The sequence below is a fragment of the Phalacrocorax aristotelis genome, chromosome 7 (assembly GCF_949628215.1).
Source record: "Phalacrocorax aristotelis chromosome 7, bGulAri2.1, whole genome shotgun sequence".
NCBI lineage: Eukaryota > Metazoa > Chordata > Aves > Suliformes > Phalacrocoracidae > Phalacrocorax > Phalacrocorax aristotelis.
Window position 1 is genome coordinate 29,923,097 of NC_134282.1, and position 22,829 is coordinate 29,945,925.

Here is a 22,829-nt window from a genome sequence, read left to right on the forward strand (position 1 = left end):
GCCATATGTAGCCTCAAAGGTTTTGGTTTCCACTCAAAGGTGCCCCATCTCCTGCTCACAGTTTAACAGGGATACAAACCAGACTGCATTCCCACTTTCTTTCCCCACAAGGGACTGGGCAGCACCGAGTGTCCAGCCACTCACTATGCACGGGCATCATTTTGGGGGCATTTGCTGCATGGTTTTTAAGGCGTTGTTTGTTCCATAAAGTTTGACCTCTGAGGCATGTCCACATATCGCTGTGTTAGTCGCTTGCCTCATTTCTCCTGTTGGGATGTTGTAAGGTCTCATGGTTTGCAGAGGTCCAGCTCCCCCCTCGGCTCCTGGGAAGTTTGTGGTTCACACCAGAGGACAATTCCGCATGCAAGCAAGGGAGATGGGCAGACCACAGGCAGTGTAGACAGGGTCATCGTCCACAAACCCACAGGGAACATAGTGGGGATGCAGGGAGGAGCAGGGCTGGCACCCAGGGCAGGGGGCACCACGTGTCTGGGTACCAAACCTGCATCTGAGACCTTCCTGGGCTCTCAGTTCATTCTGGATTTTAATCAGGTGCCACTTCCTTATTCACCTTTTGGAACTCAATAAACAGGAGCAGATTTTCCCTCGTCAGGCTCCTGCCAAGGTAACCCAGGGCAGGGACACTTGTATCTGACATGAAAAACTCAGCCTGTCCTGGAGCAGACACCCTGCCATTGCTCTGAGAATCTGTAGCGCATCAAGAATATAGTCAGCTCAGGAACTTTCTGCCCAGAGAGGTCCTGCAAAATTGACTATCTGCTGCAAAATGCAGGAACTTCTTGTTTTTGGCAGGGGCAGAGGAGATCTCTAGGCGGCAGCTGAGTATCCAGCCATGCCCAGCAGCCCTGCTCCAGGAGTGCTGCAACATGGGATTGTTCCAGCCCCTGCAGTACCCATGGGGTGCCCCAGCCCCAGCATTTACCTAGCAGGTGTTTCCACCCAGATTACCCCCCTCCCAGAGCAAGCAGCAGGTGGAGCAATGGCAGATTGGACATCTCCACAGCTTCTCCCATTTTTGGGGAACAGATGGGCTGATCTCCCCCCACAGAGCTCACAGGAATGACATCACTCACAGGAATGACATCACTCATCTGAAGGCTAATCACATTTATTTTTACTATTATTTCCACAAACCATAATTTTATCTTTAGGAATATTTCATGTAGACACAGAGGGGAGCCTGGGGATACACTTGCTCACCCACAACAACTGCATACCAGCTGCCTGGGTCTCTTTATTTAACCACAGACACTTTGTGCACCATTTCTTGACGCCTCACAGCACACTAAACCTAGGCTAAGCCCTGCATCCACAGAGGAGCAGGGTCTCCTGCAGCCAGTAGGCTCCCTTGCCCTGGAGCATTTTTAATTCCTCTCCAGGAACTGCCAGGTTCAGCCTCTGCAATTCAAGGACCTCAGTTTAACTCAAAGGACACCAATTTTTGACCAATATCCATTTAGTAACTCAAAAGATCAAAGCATGCTTCCTCCTGATCCCAAGTTTCCAAGGCATTTACTGGTTTATGGTTTTTTTTAATGGCTGCAAGAGATCCAGAGAGATTATTTCAAGCACTGCATGATGCAGTAACCTGGGAGTTGCTCAAGCCTACCCACGTAATGGTCCTGACTTTCTCTCAGCTTCCTGGCAATACAAAACAACCAGCAATTTAGGCAAAAGTGTTAGGGTTTTTTCCCCCACTGAGCTAGAGATGCAGGCTTGAAACATTTTGGGGTCTCCAAAGAGGCTTGCAAAGCTATTCCCAAAGGACCTCAGCGATTCAGAGAACCTGCAAGGCCAGCTTGGCCAATTCCTTTGCAATGCTTTAAAAAAATCTGACCCTGCGGTAGGGACCAAACGGGCAGGATGGATGCTGGATGGGATGAGCAGCAAAATCCTCCGTGCCAGGAAACCTGCTCCCAGGAGAGGGGCTGCAGGGACCTCCTTGGCTCCTGTCTGTGATTCAGGCACGAGGCTCAGAGTTGCTCTTCTCCCCTTTCCTCTTCCGACATGGTTCATCACTCTCCCCGTGCACCACCACCCTTGTCTTGGGTATCTTGTATTTGTTCTTTTGGCTGTAAAGAAGATTTCTCTGGAACAGCCGTGGGATGTTGCCTTGGTACAGCAGGAGAGCAGCAAGCATCCCTGAAACAAGACCACAAACCCCTTCCATGTGCTGCATTGAGCATCTCCATGGCTGAGCATTGATTTTTCAGGCCCTTGCCACAATCTTCATCATGACTAAAATGTGGCTTACCACCACTGAAGTGCCCACTTCACCCTTGCCATATTACTTTAAGGAGATTTTAATCATTGTGTCCTTAATATAATAGCAAGGCTGTATTGACCCAAAAGTGCCACACACCACACCAGTAGTCTCCTTTCCCTGCTTTCTGCATTCTAGGCAGGATGTATCCAGCTCCCCATGGTCATCCTGAAGCTGTGGACAACCTCAATAGCATAGTTCAGCCTATCGTTGCCCTAAAACGTCTTTTCTCCATCTCCCCCAGACTTTGGCCTCAGGGAGAGTTTTGCCTATATCCCACATAGAAACTGGATTAAAAAAAATGGACAAGGGACAACTCTAGAGACAGGCAAGGGGGACAGAGGAGGACACTTGCAACTGGCAAGACCCAAGTTCAGGCCTTTGCCAGGAACAGTTTGTGTTACACGCAGTGTTTCTGCCTTGCCCACTGCTCACCATCCCAACCCCTGCCTCCTGGTACCTCCTGGGCAGATCTCACCTGCAAGGGGGCCCAGCCAGTAAACCTGGACGTAGTCCCAAAAGCTGCTCCCCAAGCAGTAGAAGGTGGTGGCTGTGGCCAGGGCAGGGTTGAAGAAGGCCCCCGTGAATGGTCCAGCTGCGTGGGAAGAGAAGCGTGGCCATCAGTCTTACTTGCATCCTTTGAAAGACCAACAAAAGAGCTGGACCAGGAGACCCATGACCCCTCCTTCCTGCTGGGAGGCTCTGGGAACATCTCTGCTGCCCAGCTCTGGCAGCTGCACCTTTGGACTGCGTGGTAGCAGCACGTGGGGGAATCCCACCCTTGTTGCCCTGAGCTTTGCAGGAAGATATGTGCAGGACCAAGGGGTTGTGTTAGGGGACATTTAAGGATGGTGCTCCCAGTCTTGGGGCAGGCTACGGCTTCTCATTTGCCAACATTTCATCTGCTGCCTAGAAATCTTAAACTGCTGTCTTCATCTGAAAAGGAATATTCCCCAAAATAAGCAGCAAACACACCTCTTGGTAATTGTTCTCTCTCAAGTCCTCAAAGATGAAAATGGGACCTTTCCTCCCCCACAAATTAGGTAATTTTTTATGTGACTTAGAAAAGGGCAGGTGCTGCTTACCTGTGTAGGTCAGGAAGGTGACCGTCGCAGCTAGGGCAGGGACCCGGTATATCAGGTGACTCTTTTGCAACTTAAGAAGGACAAGGTGGAGAAGGAAAGAACAGGTGCCTTCCACAAAGGCAGCATGGTGCAGAGATGTGTGGATGGAGGAGCTGCACTCTGATGCTATCAGGTTCTGGATGAGGTGGAAATGCGTCAGCTCCAAGGACCAGTAGAGCTTGGTGACAGCCCATCCCATCCCTGTGCCTGCACCCTGGGCCAGCAGCTTGGCAGCAGTGGCTGCGAGGTTGGACTCGAGGAGCAGGAACTCCTGGAGAGAGATGGTCGGGTTGGCAGATGCTCCATCAAAAGAGGCGCCATGAAGAGTGAAGAGGAGGAAGAGCAGAGTCAGGACCACGTCTGGGCCAAAGCCACCACCCCACAGGCCAATCTCTGCCAGCATCCTCAGCTCAAGGCAGCTCATGCATAACTGTAATGAGCCAGCAAATTCTCTGGCAAGGCAGCCATACATTTCAGGAGACAAAAGCCTCTTGGAAAGCCACCTGAGCGCCTGACACACCCCAACAACCAGGAAAAAAAAAGCAATGGAGACATTCAGGCCAGCCATAGCAAAAGCTGCGCTGGGGGGAGAGACTGGACCAAACCCTGGGAAGGAGCAGAGAAAGCTTCTTCACCTCCTTTTTATAAAGCCACATGTAAGCAAACGTGGCACAGCCCGACAGGCTTGGGAAACACGGCACATGCTGCCCTCTCCTTTGGGAGGAAATGCCTGCTGTCATGGGGAGCTGGACTCACCTGCAGCTGGATCAGCCAACAAGTTGTTTGTCCCAGCAAGCAGGTCCCAGTGTTATCTCCACCACATGATCGCTGAGTCTCCAACCCCTAGCATTCATATCTTAGAGTCTGCAGCAGCTCCCTGGAGCTGCTCAGGTCTTCCAGAAGCAGCAAAAACCTTTATTTTGTTTCTATTTTGCACCATAAACCACTAATTTATTCCCCCAATCCCAAAGCCTGGGACATGATGGGACTTCTAGAAAACCAGCAACTCATGCAAGGAGTCTGCATTTCTCCAGGACAGAGCCACTCTAACCCACAGTGAAGTCCATCTTTGGCCAATTTGAAAGGCCAGCTTACTTACTGCTTCCTAACCTTGCCTTGAGTAAGACCTCAACTCATTTGGTGGTGGCACTAATTGCACATGCTCTGCAGGTGGCATTTTAGTGACAGTGACATTTCAATTCCTGCTGCTGGTAACATGTGTATCAGGGACAGGGTCTTTCCCAGATCCACCAACATGACCCCATGGTGTCATCATTCTCTGCCTTCTGAAATTGACACCATCTAAATATCTAAATACATTTGGGTTAGAGCTTTGAATACATGATGGAGTCAAAAGCATAGGCGATGAAATGCACTGTGTTTGCTACAGTGGTTGCATCCTCTGCACTAGCTCCCACCAGGTCACTGGGGACCCCCAGATGCCCACAGCTGAAGTTCTACAGGGATAAAAGGGGTGATGAGCAATGGAAAGCACAGGAGCAGTGCAGGCCATGGCAGGAAGGGTGGGATGGGATGGATAAGGTCCGGCACCTGGGTCAGGGCAACCCCTGGTATCGGTACAGGTTAGGGGATGAAGGGATTGAGAGCAGCCCTGTGTAGAAGGACTTGGGGTACTGGTGGACGAAAAGCTAGACATGAGCTGGCAATGTGCGCTCGCAGCCCAGAAAGCCAACCATATCCTGGGCTGCATCAAAAGCAGCGTGACCAGCAGGGCAAGGGAGGTGATTCTGCCTCTCTGCTCCACTCTGGTGAGACCCCACCTGGGGTGCTGCGTCCAGCTCTGGAGCCCTCAGCACAGGAAGGACATGAACCTGTTGGAGCGGGTCCAGAGGAGGCCACAAAAATGATCCAAGGGCTGGAGCAGGTCTCCTATGATGACAGGCTGAGAGAATGGGGGTTGTTCAGCCTGGAGAAGAGAAGGCTGCGGGGGACTATAAGAAAGATGGGGACAAACTTTTTAGCAAGGCCTGTTGTGACAGGACAAGGGGGAATGGTTTTGACTAAAGGAGGGTAGATTTAGACTTGATATAAGGAAGACGTTTTTTACAATGAGGGTGGTGAAGCAGTGGAAGGGGTTGCCCAGAGAGGCTGTGGAGGCCCCATCCCTAGAGAGAATCAAGCTCAGGCTGGGCGGGGCTCTGAGCAACCTGATCTAGTTGAAGGTGTCCCTGCTCACTGCAGGGGGCTTGGACTAGGTGGCCTCTGAAGGTCCCTTCCAACCTAAAGCATTCTGTGATTCTATGATTGATATTATCAGGGATTCACAGTTAACAGAGCATAAATGATTCATTATGTGTCTTCTGGGTCACTCCCATGCTCCACAGCAGAGATTACACCACCTTGAGCCCACGTTTCCCATCACTACAGTTGGAGTAACATCTCCATCATCACCCGCATGCTACAGGGATAAACATGCCCAGGGTGTGCTCAGCTATCACGGGAAAAAGTAGTGGGACCTACTGTGAAACAGCTGCCGGGCATCAGGGCCACCATGCTTGGCACTCCATGCCAGTGCAAAGCCTGGTCCTGTACCTTTGCGCAGGCAGCACTGGTGGGTAACAGGCTCCTCCCACCATCCCATCGGCAGCTTAACGCGTGCAAGGAGCCAACAGCTTTTATTAATGCCATTTTATTCCCCTCCCCCCCCCCCCCCCAAGTCATTTGTAATGGAAATTGTCAGGAGACATAGGTTTGAAGCATGCTTGAGTCAGGGATAAGGCACTTAATACAGTTCAAGCCAGCTATGGCAACACAGACCAACCTGTGAAAACCAGGAGTGTACACTTCAAAGGTGTTGGAACTGCTCTGCTCCTCTCCCTTATAGCCCTTACTGCAGAGGAAAAGAAGCGCGTTTTCGTAGGGCATTCTGGAGATGTTTGTGAAGGTCACAGCCAGCCTCAGTATCTCCTCCTGTAACACGCTCCTTCCTTTTATCTTCATTCCCACAGTCTTTGCTATCACCAAGTGCCCACACAAGGGTGTTTTTGAGAAGATACCTGGTCCCCAGCAATCACAGCACTTGATTTGGAAACATTGGCAAGCCCAAGCAAGGAGATGGATCACACTGCAAACAGTCCATCATCCAAGCCCTCCCCTCCTCCCCACCAGAACTGCCCTGTTTTGACTGGCCTGTCTCAAAAAGCATCACAATTTTACCATTTTTAACCCATTTCTCTCTCCAGAAGGCGAGACGAGTGTGCATCTTTGGCCTCAAATGAGAAGACGACCTTGCCTGAATAAAGGAAGGTGAAACATGCTTTAAAAGACTCAAAAGTAATATTTTTCACCTCATAAGAATTAACCTCTGGCAGCGACAAAGTGTGATAAAAGCTACTCATGACTGCAGAACATCATGAAAACTTAACATCACAATCCAACTTCTTTCTTTCCATGTCCCTTGTGTTTGTGTTCCTCAAACTCCCACCTTTAGAAACAAAACCCTACAAGGACCCAGTGACACCAACCCAAAGTCCCTGGAAGGGAACCACTGGTTCATGGGACACAGGAGACAGATGGGCAGTTTGCACAGGGGAACACCACAGATCTTTCCATAGATCTTCTCAATCCCTCCTACCAGCGTTCGAACCTTGGTTTCAGCAGAGGGTTTTGACAGAGCAAATGAGAGCTTTCTGACACATCCCCTCTGGAGAATATCTCAGCCACTGAGCAGAGTCCATCCAGATCAACAAAAAAAGGGGGTTACACATGGCCCTTACACTAATATTTCTAGCTACTCTTACAGGAGAAAGCTGCCATGTGTTAATGCCTAAAAAGCAAGTGCATTTTTGTCCCCTTCCTCCACACACAGCTGCAACACGGAAAACATTGTGACATCCATGGTAAAACTAGAAGAAATATCCCAACATCTATTCCTTCCCACAGGAACTGATTTTTCCCTTCTTCACGCGTTTTAAGTGTTGGGCCTTAGGATGTAAACGTTCAGAGGTCTTTTAAAAACTATTTCCCATCCATTGCCTGTAATTATGCCCAGGGCACATCCTGCAATTGTGGGACACTTAAGCCAGGCTGGAGAGAGGACCTGGAAGCTGTTACTTATGAGGATAATTATGGGATTAAATAATGCCAGTGACAGATTCGCAAGCAGCTCATTCCCTATCTCTCATTAGTGCTGACAGCAGGAGGCGGCACAATCAAGCTCTGTACAGGAACACGTCTTCAGGCCACTGCAAAGGCAAAACCAATAGTCCACGCGGCTTTGCATGGCTGCTCTTCTAAGAAACAATACTATCTAAAAATTCAGATACCCACACTGAAAACCACTTTTCTGTGGCTGGAATACCAGTTTCTTTTCTAAGTGAAATTTGCTTTCAGGGCTGTCAAGAACTAAGACAGGTCAAAACGCAGGTATTTTAAATGGCTTTTTTTAGCCATGGGATAGAAACAAGCTGGTATTTCCACAGTAAAGTAAAATAAACACTCTCCAAACACACCGAAGGGTAACAAAAGCTGAACAGAACCACACTGGCTCACCACCACCACACTATTTTCACCTACAGAGAGGTAATAGCTACAGCTGAAAACAGCTGTATGGTTATTTAAGGAGTTTTACTGAGCAGGTGAGTGGGTAAGAGTTTTTCAAGAGCAACCACCTGTTATCAGCTGCTGCAACAAGGCAGCAGAAACCCAGCAGCAGGTTTCCTCCCACAGGCAGCCAGATGGAAAGGGCTCAAGGAGAGCCATGAGTTAATCAGGCTTCATGAAAAGACCTGAATACTTAGGACAAGCATTTGCTGGGAGGAAAAAATAACAAAGATGGATCATCCTTGGCTCTAGAAACCTTGAATTCAAAGGAGATGTCTGTCCCTAGGAAGGTCACCCCTGTTCCCCCTCCAGAACATCCCATGGAGATGCCCTGAGTCTGCAGTTATAATGAGCCAGATCCATTATTCACAAGCCCTTCAGAAAACACCAGGCACTTGAGTCTGTGCATTGAGACACGTCTCTGCATTGAGACACATACTGATTGTTATTCCTGTCCCATCCTCCTTTCTACTGACTCAATACATCTTCTCCAAAGCAGAAGTCTGGTGGCCTTTTAGTGTCCTAAAGAGAATGAGCAATCATTAACCTCCCAGTCCCTACAGGCTGTTTCAATAATCAGGTCAATAGGTAAATGGGTTTTGAAATTAAGTTACCATGTGCTGGAAAATATCTCCCCTGCATACACTGGCTGGCAGACAGGAACGGGAAAAAGCAGTATCACCATTGTGATAAGGGAACGACAGCATGAGAAGCTGCATCAGCACTGCCCTCCTCCCTCGTAACAAACTGTAGATAGGAAAGTTACAGTCAGAAATTCACTGTTCTTACTTGTCAGTATTTTCACCCTCAAGGAAAAAAAAAAAATTCCTTCCTTAGGCTGAACTTCAAACAAAGTAGGGAAAAAAAGCTCTTGGAAAAAACTTTTTCCTCCACACATCTGGAGAGCAACATCAAGAACTTAGCTGAGCTCAGCACAGTTTCACGTACCTCTCTCACATGACTGAGGATGGCTATTTTTATTAAAAACAATCTTCAGAGCAAAATGCAAGTTATAAAAATAGGAAAAAATGCAACTGTACAAATCCCTGGGAGCAGGCATTCACAGTCAACTGCTGTACTTGCACACAAGCCACACAAATTGCACTGAAACCCAGTGCTTTTCTTCAGGCACCACTATGAAAACACTAAATAGAAATTAAGATCCTTCTCAGTTTTCAGCCATCCTGGCTTTAACCATTGTCTTGCTGGCACAGTCTGAATAACTGTGCTCAGCTTTGCAGTAAACTCACAGCAACCAAACAGCAGCCCTGAAAGGGAGAAATCATTGCCCCCAAGATTACCATCTAAAAGAACAATGTTTTAAACACCCAATCTTGAATAAAGGGATCCAAAAAGAAGGGGCTGCTCTTGGTTTTAGTCTAGGGCAGGTATACGCAAGGGGTGAGCAAATTCATGCAGGACTTAGCAGGATTTATCAAGGAAGGACTAGCAACTTTCAACTTGTGCAAATCACATTCAGCCAAAACCCTGCTCTCCTTCAAGCAGCACAAGTACCAATATCCAAATAATTAGCAAGTTCCACTAAGCACCTTCTCCCTCCTCTTGTCGACGCCACAAATTAAATGCAAAATCACTTAAATGCAGAGTTAGAGAACATCAGTTTAAATGAATAAAGGGTCAATTATATAAAGACAAAGATACTACAACAAATTAATTAACCTGAAGAGACAGTGCTTTGTGCAAAACAACATTCTCATGTCTGGCTGAAAAGGCTTCTGAAGACAAGTGGTTTCTTCATTTCCCTTTGTCAGTGGTATGAGCAAGGCTTGTACAACACACAAGAAAGGGGAAGAGATGATTTCCCAATAACACATGGGAAACACACGACATGATGAGTCCTTGACATCCACAATTGAGACAGAAACTTCATATGGATTTCAACTGAACTGGTCTCAACCCCAAAGTAAATTCGTTTAGATGTCCTTTTCTTTAGCTAGACTGCCACACCAACACACCACAGCATTTTTGCAGTTCCGATGAAAAACATGAGCGAATCTCCACAGCCTACCAACAGGTACCATCGATCTCACCCCAAGTCCTAGGTGAGCTGTTGACACCCAGCATCCTCACCCTGTTCAGCTCTGCCAGTCAAATGCTGATCAGCAGGGATGGTGCAAAAGCAGGAGTAGCGTCTTCCAGGCAGGCACCAGGACGGCTCATTCCCCGTGCCTCCTATGCTGTAATGTTTACATGTGGGACACTGGATATTCACAGTGCAAAATACAGCAGCCTTGTTCAGAATAGTTACTGGAACATCATCATATTGCCATGATTGCAGTTTACTGGCCCATCAGTCCCACCCCAGTCACTACCAAAAGGCTACCTTACAGCAAATGAACGGTAGAAGATGCGACTGTCACGAACTAGGCTGGTCTTTGATTTGCTCCCTTCGCAAGAGCAACAAGGGATCTCTTCCACGGTGGGTGAAAAGGGTGTTGCAGAGCCACTCTCCTCCCATCAGTGATCTGGAGCATTTTGCAGGAGGCATAATCATTTACCAGCACTGCGTGGTGGTGAGGAAAGCTGCAGTTACCACGAGGCTGGTACCGACACTGATGAGTAATAGAATTTTAAAAGAAACAGGACCAGCTAGTATAGTATAAAATCAAAGCATTTGTAAGAAGCTTAATTACAAACAAATACATTCTGTTAATCTCATTAAGATATTTAAACATGTACTCTCTTCAGCTACTCTTAGAAGGTATAAACTCATGATGGAGAAGGGGGGGGGAGGGAAACCCAGATGTTTTTTAAAAGTTTATTTCAGCCCTGAAAGAACAGTTATTAAACAAAGTCAACAAATACAGTAGTTAATATTGCAGTAACAATTAAATAACATAATGGGATTAAATTACACAAAAGGCAACATTAAAATCTGAAGACAGTTAAAAAAATAAAAAGAAAGCTTGCACCTACTTCCATTTCCATTGACAGCGTGATGAACAGAGGGAAAAAATGGACCAGAGACATTTACTTATTCAACTCCAGCTGGAGAGACCCTTAACAACTTTCTTCCTCCCTCCCCAGCCCATCCACCATCCCCTCTGACAAAGGGACCCAGCTTCTCCCATCTGCTCTAGACACACCTTTTGCACTTCCCTGAACCAGAGAGCTGGGGAAAGCCTACAATTAGTCTTGTTAACACCTAAGTCAGGTCAAAGTGCACATTCCCAGTGCCATGGTTGCTTCTGATGAGAAGTCTGGCTTGTTCTAGGATAAGAAAATCCCAGGAGTCACATTTCCTGCACACTTGCAACTCAACCAGAAGCTGTCTGGCTCTGTATACCCAACTAACCACACCATTGTATGCTTCGTATGTATCACATGCAGTTTGACTAGAATCTGACTCAGGGTCTTATGCTGGACCCAAGAGAGCAAACCCCATTACTTTCAGATGCAATCCTTCCCTTATCATCTACTCAAACTCTGGCTGGTCTCTGCCCTAGTGATATAGCAGAGTTGAACAGCCCTGCAAGCAAGTCTTAAGGACATTAATCTGACTCCCTTCAGGGGTGGGGGGAACAACACAGCTTGCATTTTTTTAATCTTGCAGACACATCCAGCTGACACCATTAGAAAAACAACGCCTGACCCACTGAGACACAAAAGCACAGTACGGCAACCTTTTCCTGCCTCTCTTGCGCCAGCTCCATCTCTGGTCCCGATTTCTGGCAGTGGGGGGTGAGAAACCTCACCACATAACAATAAGACTGCAGCGTGGGGAAGGGGAGATGTGGACGCTTCTCAACTTCATTGCTAAACACCATTCCAGGTCACACAGCAAGTGCCGAGATACATTTTGTTAACTTCTGGATTGAGCCAAGTTTTGTGTGCTAAGATGGCTGAAAGTTTGGAAATCATCTCCTAAACTGGACAAATTTTGTAATATATGTTTTAAATCATTCTCATTAATCAATAAAAGTGAACTAATAAGTTAAAATTACTTATGATTTCATGTTTTTCTATTTTTAAAAAACTCTAAATTTATCACAAGTTATCTTACTCTCTAGATTGTGCCATCCAAAAAAAAAGAAAAAAAGAAAAAAGACAGACAGAAAAGCTCCCAGTTTCACTCTGGCACAAGGATTTTCACAAAGTCCATTGCCAGCAACGGACAAAGAGGGAATCATCAGTACGACAGGTTTATTTTCTCAGCCAAGCTTCCATTACTTCATTTGATCAGGGAGCCAGGTGCACTCAAGCTGGGGGCATCGCCATTATAGTATTTACAGCATCCATGGCTTGTAATACATTTTGCCTGGGAAATGCATCTAGATTTTCTTGCCTGAATGAGACACTTCCTCGAGTTTAAAACCACAACTATTCTTACACTTATCGCTAGAGGGATTTATTCCTTTGATGGAGCAGTTAACATAATTTATCCGACCTAAATTTTTACAACCACGCCAGAGCAGAATGCAAGCTGAACCGTGATACTGCAGTGCCCTGCACAAGACATCATCTTGGTACTATGCCATTTCCTAGAAGCTAGTGAGTTGCAGCAGATGCAGTGTGACCCTAGCCCTGCTTCCCCTCAATCAAAAACACAAATAGTCTGTGCTGTTCTGGCCGGCTACTCCCAGCTGGAAATTGGTTTTGTCATACCTTGGCTACCAGCCCCCAAAATATAGTTATCTCTATCGCTATACAAATACTGAAATTATGTCAAATGACTGCTATCTTCTGCTAGCAATGTCTGTAAAAGTGTGCAAAAGAAATTTTATTCAGGGTCCTCCATCCATAGCCAGCCATAACCCTACCTGTCCCAGGTCCTGCCCCACTGGGAATGCAATAAAATCCTACCAAAGTAATAGTTATTCTTTCACAGAATCATTTGGCACATTGTAACTACAGTTGGCTCCTTGTTAAACTGTCGGGGAAGTTGAAATGCATAGACTGTGGCACTAGAAGAAGTTGGGGCACAGGCTCTTCTACACTTGCCCCTGGTAACACCCCAAGAACATAACCGCACAAGTTGCTCACTGTCCTTCAGAGGGAGGCACTTTCTTGCATTGAATGTTTGACTTCAGCCATTCCAGCTGGTCCAACGTCTTTAGTGAGAAAGGCTCAGTGTGACACATCACGTCTCCTCAGCCTCCAACTAGCCGGTCAAATAAGCCCCAAGAACGTCTGACAGCACTGTTCTCCCCTCTCAGCCTTTGTATTCTCAGAACAGTGCTTTGGCATTTCCAGGTTTTCATAATCTTCTGTATGAATCCTATTTAAAAAATCCTGTATCTTCAGTGTCCTCAGATCTGATTATTTGTTCCTCTGATTTCATTAGTAAAAATGGAGCACATACAAAATTGGAAAAAATAGCTCTAATACTTAAATTCTGACAACTCCATAGGTTGATGCATATTTGCTTGGGGAAAATAATTACAACATATACAAAAATGTATTTGATACAAAGAAGGGAAACGTAAAATAAAGAAGTCAAAGGCACCAGCATAACTTCCAAAGCCCAAATCAGAGCACAGATACAATACATGTTTTTGAACTACCCACCACACCAAGCACATTATCCCTTAAGCTTCTGGCCAGCAAGTCTAATGGGAAAAAAAGAGCAGACAGAAGACAGCTGGAACTTTTTTTCTTGCCCTGACTATAGGTGATCATTTGATCATAAATAAAGTATCTGACCCCTACCTACATATCCATAAACCAACATCCAAAGACTTGACCGATCATTAAGTTTCTGCAAAGAGCCCACATCTTCGATTAAAAGTCCGCAGAGCAAAGGCATGTGAAAACACAGCTGAATACTTCTCTTCCCCCTCTCTCCATATTAATCTTAAAAAGCAAAACACATCTTGATACATTACGATTTCTTACATAGCCAAGTTGTCAATCCTACAGTACAGTAACAGCTAATCCAAAAAAGAAATGAGGGGCAAGATGTACCTTCACATTTGTCACACTTGCCATGAATCTAGTCATATGGGAGCTTACTACAGTGATTTAAAAGTAAACAGGTAGAGGGGAGGAAGAAGAGAGTGGAAGAGATCAGCAGGTAAAGTTAGTACTGCTCTCTGAAAGCTTGAATCTGTCATTCAAGTATTGAAAGTACCCAGAAGGGTACAATGAATGGGAGCTGTTACAGCAAAGTCATTAAAAACTCTTAAAACCCTGGGCACAGTAAGTGGCATTTCTGGGCTGTCTGGGAATTAAAAGAAAACCCAAAACAAACAAACAAAAAAACCTGCCAGTAATTCAGTCCTCAATTCCTTCTGGACCCCAGACAGGGATCACTAGAGTCACCACAATTCATTTTGGGTGTCTTCTGGATGAGAGTTTCTTCCCTGTTGCAGACGTTTACCCCCCAACAAAATCTGTTCCCTCCCCCCAAAAGTGTAACAATTTCATATATTATAAAGATTTGTAAAATACAAACAAACAAAAAAGGATGAAGGCTGTGGCAGTAATGTTAGCGGTTACTCTTCATTGCTTCTTTGGCTGCCAAGATCAGTGGCGTCAAGCTAGACAGAGGTTTGGCCAGTTTCAAGAAGGGATGCTGCCAGGAATAGAGAAACACAGTAATTAGTCAAAGACACAGTTTAAAAAGCCAGTAAAAGCCATACATCTAACACAGCCCTTTTCATCCCGAGGATTGCAAAGCAATGCAAATGCTATCAATGCCCAGCTCCTGAAGGGACAGACCGAGATCACCTCAAGCCTGATAATCATTCCTCCTTACCCCAAAACAGCCTAGGCCTTTCCTTTTCCAATAATTCACTACAAAGACATTTCCTGTTCAAACATCTTCTCTCAGTTCCATTCTGCTCACTTCAATAGCTCTATTACAGTACGTTCATGAATTGCTCGATACTTTAGCAGTGGCAAAATGAAGGCACAGATTACTGATGGGAAAATTTCAGAGTACATATAACAATCTTTGATAACTGTAGTTCCTACCAACTGCTGTCCACTACAGTCCTCAGAAGAAAACACAAAAAAAGACTGCCAGTCTACAGTGCGGTTTATCACAGGCTGACCTTACTCGTGGCTTCTGTATCTCAGACTGAGAAGCTGATTCTTACCTGTAGCAATTCTTTGGCTGATCCTCTTTTCTCTACATCCATCTCCAAACATCGGTTCAAGAAATCCCGGAATATTGGGGACAGTTTCTCGGGGTTCTGCAGCTCTGGTGTGCCATTAGTTGCTATCAAATATAAAGCCTGTAAAATGAGGACTATTTTATAACCAAGCCAAATCTTTAAAAGATGACAAACTGACCTGCCTCACAGCAACCCCTTAGTCTAGATGAGAAAGGGCTCTACAGCCTACTTCTCTTCCTGATGAGATGAAAAACTAAAAATGCCACAATTATAGGCAGTCATGACAGATCCTTGCCAGTAGCAAAATAACATTCAAAATCTTTTGGCAACAGATACCTATCCTGGCAAAGAAAATATCAGACTCTGACACAAGCCGCATTTTTCATAACCTGATACATTTACTTTCCCTAAACTATCACAGAAGACTGAATTCAAAGTCCAGTGTTTCAGTTACAAGCAGGTAGTCAACATCTGAACAGAAAAATTCAGGGTAGGGCTGACTGCAAATTCAATACAGCTGCCTTCCTTCTAGAGGAATTTTCTTGCACTGCTGAAGCTTGCTGGTTTTTTAATTTCATTTTATTTTCAGTGTAGATACTATTAATGAACAATTACTGAAAACATTCATATGGTTAACACCTGCAAACAGTTCTAGCCACATCTGGGCTTCTTACCCTCAGGGGGTTTTCGTTGAGGTATGGGGGTTCTCCTTCCACCATCTCAATAGCCATGATGCCCAGAGACCAGATATCCACTTTAGGGCCATATGCTTTCCGTGTGACCACTTCAGGAGCCATCCAGTAAGGAGTTCCAACCATAGTGCTGCGCTTGCTCTGCTCTGGGGTGATCTGAGCACAGAAACCAAAGTCGGCTGTAGGATAACAGAATTTTAAAAAGTTAAATTGGTGTACCCCAAGTAAGTGAGCTTCCTAAAAAGACTTCTCTATTACTACACGTATATTTTACTCCTCTACTCTTGGGAGGGGCTTGGGGGTGCCTCCCTCCCCACCCCCCCAATTCTGCATATTACAAAATCCAACGTGCAAGATAGATACAAAACCTGAACGTGTTTAAGCAGGGCAGAATTCCATGGAATGAAGATTAGGCTTTTTGTCCTTTGGAAAAGGGACACAAGTATTACCCTGTAGAACAACAGTATTTTGCCCAGTCCTTTCTTCAAGAATCGTAGATGGGTAACAGCCAAAAAAAGTAATCAAGCAGAATGCAGAAGGCAAGTGTTCTGTGCATGGTATATTATACGGCCTGAACTAGAAAAAAATGAATCCACAAACCATGGCTTCTGCCCTGCTAAACAGATTTTATTTGTGCAGCTATTGAGTTCAACATTTCACAGCAATTTGGCCATCAAATACAGGTACTACAGCTGACAGACATGGAAACAAGGCTTCAGGTAAGTGAAGTGCTACCCCACTCAGCGGAAGGAACCTGGACAAACAAACCTCTCCACAAGATAACTACCGAAGAGAACAACCACACTCAAGAAAACGAGAAAAGTCACCTATTCCTATAGCCTTCAGGTGCAGCAGCAATGCATGTTCCATCATGTTACTTTATCCAGCTGCAGCACTCCCACTTCCCAGGCATGTAAAGCATCAATAAGAACACAGTTAAGGCAGGAGACAGATATTACCTTATCATTGACACTAAGTTTGAGAGAGAGAGAGAAAGAGAAAGAGAGAATTTAAAATTTCGAGTTGATTTTGAAATTTTTATGCCAAGCAGTGCTAACAAAAGAGCCATAGTCATGAGAGTGCTAGGTTGTACAAAGAGGACAATTCAACAAAGAACTGACTACCCCCACCCTGACTAAAAATGCTGCCTTAAAAGAAAACAAAACAAAAACACAAAAAAAATCCTATAGGAGTCACCGAGTTCCTTGCCAGCACTTCTTGGCCTTTATCAAGGTGTCACTGTCAACTCAGAGCACAGCTTATTTTAATGAACACACCAGAGAAGCAGAAACAGTGTGATTCCTGATCTACCAATGAGGTCTTCAGCACCATGCCACTAGCAAGGAGAGAAAAGACAGGCAAGATGCAGAACCCAGTTTCACCAACCAGTAGTCTGTAGGTAGTGGTGACAGGCAGACTAGTATCTCCTACTTCTCCTGTCACCAGTCTCCCAGAAGCCAGACTCCCCCAGAGAAGGGGAAGAGCTTGAAAAGAAGATGCCGTTTCTTCCACCCTCCACCCTAAACAACTGTGAGAAGCTCTGTAACCACATAGCCAAAGAAAAGCTAGTCTCAGCATTGGTTACAATATCTCCCCTTCATATAGGACATTTTTACAGCTGACTCCTGTTTTCTTTCTTTCCTTCCTTCTCATCTTCCCCCAGTCTCCTGGGGCTGGTGCTTCTTTACCTAGGCTGCTGACCCTCTCCATTTGCCACTCTGCTTTACTTTGACAGCTTTTACATTTTTGAGCCTTCTCTAGCTAACTCTTCTCAGCCACATCCTCTACTGTAACTTAGATTCAGCCTCTGAATCCAGACAGTTTTGCACAAACACATCACACTCTTAAAAAAATAAAACCTCCTATGCAAGCAAGCAGTGCACCCAACAATGCTGATAAGCAAATCAGGTTGCTCATAATCTTTCTTCACACTCCATCCCATAAACAACGACTGCCAACCATCTAGACTAAGGAATATTGCCAAGATACATTTTCATGGCATTTCAAATTCCTACCCAACTGTGAAAACACCATCCCGTAACTCTTTGGTCACTTCATTCTTTGCACATTCCTACATACCAAGAAGTCAGATAGTGCACCTCTCTCTCAACAGTCCTGACAGCTTCGAGCTGTTTCACGTTTTTTTAATGCCACACACATTTACACACACCAGAAACTGACTTACTGTATGCAAGTCCATGCATGCATAACAATTGCCTGAAAAGCAAGTAGTTTCTTTTGTCATTTCATGATTATATTAATGAAAGTGTGTTACACTTTCAGTCCAAGAAAAGGAGGCCCTGTACAGGTGCAGCACAAGGCTAGACTGCAATATCAACTGTTAATAATGTACAGTGTTCTTGTTAGCGGCCTTCAAATGAAAAGGGCAAAACATTAAAAGCAAGTCATGACAACCTGAAGAGACTAACAAAGCAACTGCAGTTAGCAGCAACTTTTCTCTTGCAATCATTTGCATCTTTGCTTCACTGTATGGTGCCAGTTACTTCATGTTTACCAACGTATTCATGTGGCAACAGGTTTGCTTCAACATCCTTCCGGTCTAACACATTCACAGCCTTAGTCTTAGGGTGCTTAGAATTTCAATACCTGCTATCTGCAAACTATACATTTTAACACAGAATGAATTTCTATTACTTAGAGTCAATAAAATTCACCTCAGATTTCCTTGCCAACTCTCCTATCAATTTACACTCTCCAAGCCAAAGTTTACTAGGAGAGGGAAAACAGAACATTAGAACAACTGTCTGGTACTCACTTAGTTTAACTGATCCATCCATTCCTAACAGGACATTGTCACTCTTAATGTCTCTGTGGATGACCTGGTTGGCATGTAGGAACTCGAGCGCTTGCAAGCACTGGATAGGAAAAAAAAAAAAAAGAATTCAGCATACGGAAACGCAATTTGTGTATGTGAACACAAATTCAAAAGCAATGTTTACTCCCTCAGCCAGTGCTGAGTGCAAAATATAACAGGTATTATTTAAAATAACCAGCAGAGGAAGCTCTTGTGCTAAACAATAGTCTCCAGATCTCAAGAAGACAAAAATCATTTAACCACAGAGTTTCTCTGCTATCTTAGCAAACCCATAAATTAAACTCCTTATGACCTAGACATCACCCAAGATGCTCTCAAACATCCCAGATATTAACTTTGGTACATCCCACAAATTCTACAGAGGAACCATAAAGGATTAAGTGAGAGCTTTTTAGCCTGAACTCTCACCAAGAGAAATCGGTGAGACTTCATTCTCAACATGCATGCAACTTCTCCTACAGCAAAGGCTATAAAACATCTTCATTATGAAAGTCGCTAATACTGGTTTTGTGTTGTTTTTAGATTAACACCTTTCACACCAAGTTTCTGCCTAAAAATGTAATGAAATTTCCTTTAGCTATTTGAGAATAAAAGACAAAAACATTGTAAGATTTTTCTCTTTTAATATAAGCAGAACATTTACCATTTGCAACTTGCCATGGATGTAGTGCCCAGTGAGTTTTTTGTGTCTTCGTTTGCTTTAGCAAAAAGTGGCACTGATTTGCAGAATGAAGCATATCCAACATACTGGGCATCAGAGTTTTGACGAAGTACAATAGTTTGATATCAGAGACTTTTTCCTCAGAAAAGTTAATTACTGTTACAGTAAAAAGTTACTTTCAGTTCTCTGCTTCCAGCTCTGGTTTCTCTGGAAACCATTACCTGTCCATACATGTTAACGTACAAGTTTGCTTTCCATCCCTTCCCTTTCAGTGAGTCATCAAAAGCTGATGTCATGTTGATGTAGTCAAGTGGGGCTTTTAAAAGCCTAAGTTTCTCCTGCACAGCCCATAATACAATTACTTCTCCTTCTGCCATAATAAATCGAGGCTCAGCTGGATGCTGGCACTCTGATTCAGGGCAGAAACCACCAGTAAGTTGTGAGATCAGCTATTTTTAACTCTTCCACTTGAATTCTCGCTGCAATCTTAAAACTATTCCAACTACAATCTTCTGCAATTGTAATATTGATTTCTGCTCTCAGTATCATTCATTATTCCTAACTCAATGGCTCCAACAGCAATTAGTCCTAGCCTAAGTGTACTTATAAAACCTAGGGGAATAGAGCACACCTTCGTTCCTCTACCCATCAACTATAATACTCACCTCTCTGCAAACAGCAGCAATCTGTGCTTCATCCATGCATGTTTCTGTGACCACATCTGTCAGCGAGCCTCCAGCTAGATACTCCATCACCACAAACAATTCATCTCCCACGAGGTAACTACAAACAGAAGATGAAAAGGAGGCCCATTTGCCATCAAGAGATCAGGAACTGAAAAATGACTGATGAGGGCTGGTCAATGATATGATTCATAAGCACTTCAAGACAAATAATAAAGAAAGTTAATATCTGGAAGTTACCCTGAAATGTAAATGCTGGCAATAAAAGCTGCATGCTTACTACCTAAATGGGGCGGATAACACCCTACCTATCTCATGTACAACAGAAGCATTGATCCAGCTGTGCTCTTGTCCACCACTGATCCCCAACTACATGTAGCACTGCATTCATGACAGAAGCCTTCACACTGAATCATCAATACCATTCCCTAATACAAATTGTCATCTAAAAAAAAAAAAGTAATCTAAATACAGTCTCATTTGCTTATAAGACCCTTAGGTACAGGAAGTCTGGGTCTGTGTATCAAGTTATAAACTCTTGAGACCCTTGGGGATGAAGGAATCAGCCAGCTGTCTGCATTTACCTGTCCAGGAAGTTGACTATGTTGGGGTTCTTTAGCTCCTTCATTACCAAGATCTCATTAATGATCAACTCCTTCTTGGGCTGTTTCTGCAGGTTTATCTGTTTAATAGCAACCTGAATAGGACAAAATAAAACAGCAATCACTCAAACCTGAGTATCAAAACCTTTCAGTCATTCTTAATACAGTGAAAAGTTAGAAGAAATTCTGTAACGGGATTCAAGGAGTTTAGCACAGCTTGCAGCTGGCAAGCTATTTATTTGTTAGCATACAACTTAAAAAGAATGCAACTCGATGAGCATACAACTTGCACCCATAGCCAACACCATCCTCTTGCAGCTTAAGATCCACAAACAATAACAAAGGCCAGAACAGGCAGCAAAGGAAAAGATACTCGCTCAATACCGTATCAACAGGCCTAAAACAGAAGAGAATCGCGTAGCAACTAAGAGAGAAAGTATAAGCCTTCCACTGTAAGCAAAGGCAATTTGGTTTTCTATATTCTGACCAAAGTAGTGTTTGGGTATAAGGAATGCTGGGAGGCAGAAGGAATTGCTTGCAAAGCAATTAAGCCAATGAACTATCCCAGAGAGAGAAGTGAAGATAAAGACCTAACTTGTCCAGGAAATAAGCAGACCAGGACAAGTATTCCAAACTTTAAAATGGAGAATAACTGTCCCAGTTACGTTAGCTACAACGTTTTGAGGAGGCAATTTGGAGTTTTACAAGATAACCTACCCATGAGTCCAAAACCAAACACAAGAACCAATATAATCTTGTAGAACCGATCGTTATCATATCACCAAGGGAATTAAAAGAAGAGAACTTGTGGCACAGAATCACAAAATAAGTAAGACTGGAGGGGACCTCAGGAGGTCATCTAGTCCAATCCCTTGCTTAAAATATAGCCAATGTGGAGCACTGAAGAAGCCAGAGTACTGCATTCGTGTCATGTATGAAGACTGCAAGCAATCAACTGTTAGCCCACCTGCCTGACAAGAGGCAGAAGAGGTCTGAGAAAGGAACTGGACTACAAAATTTACTCTGCAGTCAGTAAGAGGACACGAAGTACTGCAGTATGTAGAAAGGAAATTAAGAGACAACATATTGAGATGATGAAAGGCTTGCATTTTATCAAGATGTAGTGCTCCACTACAGTACTGGTAAATGTGGTTACTGTTGAAAGGGCAATTACTTATCAGTGACTTAAGGAGCAGCTACTTGTGGACATTTAAAGGAAAATGAAGGAAATCTGAATTTAAAAAGAAGCAAATAGTTCCTAAAGTTTTAGTCCTGGGAACCAAAGCTGACCACCAGCTGACAAGCATGCAAAGAGTATTGCTCATGTCATCAATTTCACCAAGTGGGTTTGGAGACACCAATGAGTAAAAGCAAAGAGCAGGATGTGGAGAAGGCATTCTAACTACAACAAAGAATCAAAAGGAGCAAACTGTTTCCATACAAATAGGCGCATCGGTCCCCCCTACTGAGACGGGTCTAGAGAACAAGTGTGCAAAGACAAAACAAAGTTTTATTTCTGAAAATGCAGGGCTTCATTGCCATAACTCTTGAAGGATAAACTGTTTTCAAAACCCATTTCTGGAACAGCTCACTCCCTCTGCTTTTCACTGGAAAGAAAAAACTCTGTTTTTAGCTTTCATCATCTGATTACTACAGAAAAAAGGAACACACTGTTACAAATAACTATGACAAACATTCTTCTGAGAGGTGATAGCAGAGATGGGTGCCACATAAAGAAATCTAGTCAAATCATTTCCACCACCTACATTTACAGAAGAACATTTATACAGAAAAAGTATTTTCATCTCTATGAACACAGACATCTTACCTCCTGCCCTGTTGCCACATCAATAGCTGTGAAAACTGTACCTGAAGCCCTGTGAAGAAAAAAAAAAACCATTACAGCCAGTTGCACCTCTCTGTGTAACAAACATGAACAGACAAATCACAAAAACAAAATTGTGTCAGCTTTTGATGTTGCAAGAGCTTTATCAGAAAGGTGGCTATTACAAGTAAGCGGCATCATAGATACCAGTCAGTTCACATGCAACTAACTGCAAATACGCTCTCTTCTGACACCAGCTATGCCTCTTGCATTCAGGATGCCTAAGCCCCCAGAGCTTGTGCTGCTTCCTATGATCAGATAAGCTGGTCAGCCCTTTCTGTGGTAGGTATTACTTCTCATTTTCCCCCAGGGGAAGCCGGCCCACAAACACAGAGACCTATTTGGAAAGTATTCGGGAGGAGTTACACATATATATAATCAAAGCTGGAAAAGCTAGAACTTGTATATACTTTTTTCTCA

General features: G+C 44.2%; 2 protein-coding genes across 3 annotated transcripts in view; both read right to left on the bottom strand.

The window, feature by feature from the left end:
• Positions 1-1,114: 1,114 nt before the first annotated feature.
• Positions 1,115-4,508, bottom strand: LOC142060041 (aquaporin-12-like). The gene is made up of 3 exons (XM_075099575.1): positions 3,370-4,508; positions 2,763-2,879; positions 1,115-2,163 (listed from the first exon to the last, which is right to left on the bottom strand). The coding sequence occupies exons 1-3, from the start codon at positions 3,974-3,976 to the stop codon at positions 1,982-1,984; spliced, it is 906 nt and encodes a 301-aa protein (XP_074955676.1). The 5' UTR covers positions 3,977-4,508; the 3' UTR covers positions 1,115-1,981.
• Positions 4,509-13,298: 8,790 nt separating this feature from the next.
• Positions 13,299-22,829, bottom strand: part of PAK2 (p21 (RAC1) activated kinase 2) — a 42,559-nt gene continuing 33,028 nt past the window's right edge. For both annotated transcript variants that reach the window (XM_075099580.1, XM_075099581.1), the window contains exons 9-15: positions 22,353-22,401; positions 20,507-20,619; positions 19,905-20,022; positions 18,519-18,618; positions 15,725-15,921; positions 15,033-15,170; positions 13,299-14,506 (exon numbers count right to left, since the gene is read on the bottom strand). In XM_075099580.1, coding sequence (XP_074955681.1) covers positions 14,420-14,506; positions 15,033-15,170; positions 15,725-15,921; positions 18,519-18,618; positions 19,905-20,022; positions 20,507-20,619; positions 22,353-22,401 — 802 coding nt within the window. In that variant the 3' untranslated portion in view covers positions 13,299-14,419. The remainder of the gene's footprint in view (positions 14,507-15,032; positions 15,171-15,724; positions 15,922-18,518; positions 18,619-19,904; positions 20,023-20,506; positions 20,620-22,352; positions 22,402-22,829) is intronic.